We start from the raw sequence: 2,122 nt of genomic DNA on the forward strand, positions 1-2,122 counted from the left end.
TAGGATGCTAAAAATTTACGTTAATAAAGACAGTCCTCAGGTTTGAAATAAGGTTTTATCCCCAAACTTCAAGTTGGAACTTGAAATGCATTTTCTAACATGTGCACAGAAGTCACTTGATGATAATGGAAATTTCTAAAGATATTTTCCCTATATGTCAAATGCTTATCAGATGCTAAAAATTTATGTTAATAAAGGCAGTCCTCAGGTTTGAAATAAGGTTTTACCCCCAAACTTCAAGTTGGAACTTGAAATGCATTTTCCCTTAGAAATAACTTTAACATGTAGTTAGGCTCCCAGAATAGCCCACAAAAGCTCATCTGATCCGTAATATTGTTGCAGAAGCCAATTTTGAATGGCGAATGTTTATCAGTACCCACTATCCCTGAGGAAACTAAGCTATCACCTGACTCTCCCTAGGCAGTATTCAACTGTTCCTTCCCTTCCCAGCATTTTCTTCATATTATTCGTCTACGTAATATGGAGATTCAGTTCTCACTAATATGATCTGTTCTAAAATGAGCTAACTTCAGAAAGTGAAAAGTACCACCATACTGTAAGTAAGGTAAGCGTTACCTAAGAGACATCCCTCTCCCCAGTACTGAAGATGCTGGGAACGTTATCTTCCAGCATTCTACCCAGAATCCCATTTTCACAACATTTATCACCACATATTCCCATTTTGAATCACCCGCCCATACTACTGTATCCCTAATGCCATAGTTTCTGATAAAATTATCAATGAACAATTTAATGAGTGAACAAACTGTTAATGAGTGAATCACTTTACACGTGCCCACACTACTTATTTGAATATCTCTGAAAGCAAGTTATTTTCTAGTGCCTTGCCATGATAAGCTTTAGTATAGCTTTCTGTAATTTGAACCCATTAAGGTAGATGTGGTTTTTGCCTGTCAACACAAGTTAAGTGCTCCAAATTGTATTTGCTGGTCTGTTGAATCTGTAACTGGAATTATTATAGATGGTTGAACTTTTGGAATCTTATTTCTAATACAACTAATTTTAGTTCTCATCCTCTTTAGTAGGTTCATCATTTTACCGTTTGAAACCCCTTATAAATGTAGATGTAAGTTTTACATGATAGGCTTAGTTTTCTTGATCTGGCCACATTTTTCTTCACATCACTTTTCAGAAAGTTCTTTGATTAATCAGAGATATTTCAAGTAGACTAACAGTACTAGGTGACATGGATATGTGATATTCCAACTCTTAAATAGTATGAACTATGGGTAATCTAAAATAGTCATAGAGAAGGAACAAAATGGAAAACACTGCCTTGGCTCCAGTGGGTATTAGTGCTAACATTTTGGGAGGAAGCTTACTAATAGCTTACTTACTCTTTTCCAATGGAAAGGCTTGTTCTTTGGTATTTAACAGATCCTAATGTGCTCATTATCAGTGGCTATTGCTGGGAAGCAGGAGTTGGTGGGGGGCAGGGAGAAGGACTTTTACTTATCCTTTTATACCTTTGTTTGTTCTACTTGGTTTTTTGTTTGTTTTTTGCCACACACAAATTACTTGCACAAATTAAAAAAGAAAAATTGTTCAGCATCTCCAGATTGCCCAACACTATAGTAAAAGAAAAAAAAAAATTTAAGACTTAGTCCTCTTCTTTCAGAAAACAATCCATACCACCACTCACACACTTGCTATTGAAAATCTCCTAGAAGCCCAATGGCTTATCTTCCTAAGAGGACACATTACTGAGACTTGTGTTACACACTGAACTATCCATTACTAGTGCTTGGGAGATTAAAGAGGTAGGTAAATGGAACAATTAAAAGTCCTATTTATTTAGGAAGTGCTGTGTACCAGAATAGGCACTCAATATTTTTTCTAATACTTTAAAGACCTAGATGGCAATACAGGGATAGTGAATGGTCAGAGAAATTATGATAACTTATTTTTTATTTGTCCATCATGGTATTACAGTTTGTGCTGTTTCCATGAAAAATTATATTTGTGGGTAACATAAGAAAATAAAAGATTGCCAGTGTACAGTTCAATGTGTTTTCTTCATATAGGATACTCAATAACCCACCTGAAAACATGGAAGAAACCAGCTCTAAGTTTCCTGTTTTTATCAAATACGCTTCTCGCC

At 35.4% G+C, this 2,122-nt stretch overlaps 1 protein-coding gene across 1 annotated transcript in view; it reads left to right on the plus strand.

Moving 5' to 3' along the window:
* PIGB (phosphatidylinositol glycan anchor biosynthesis, class B) overlaps positions 1-2,122 on the plus strand; it is a 28,974-nt gene that overhangs the window by 23,644 nt on the left and 3,208 nt on the right. The window contains exon 8 of the mRNA XM_012658025.1: positions 2,046-2,112. Within this exon, the coding sequence (XP_012513479.1) occupies positions 2,046-2,112 (67 nt within the window). The remainder of the gene's footprint in view (positions 1-2,045; positions 2,113-2,122) is intronic.

The sequence above is a fragment of the Propithecus coquereli genome, unplaced genomic scaffold, assembly GCF_000956105.1.
Source record: "Propithecus coquereli isolate 6110/MARCELLA unplaced genomic scaffold, Pcoq_1.0 Scaffold57, whole genome shotgun sequence".
Lineage (NCBI taxonomy): Eukaryota > Metazoa > Chordata > Mammalia > Primates > Indriidae > Propithecus > Propithecus coquereli.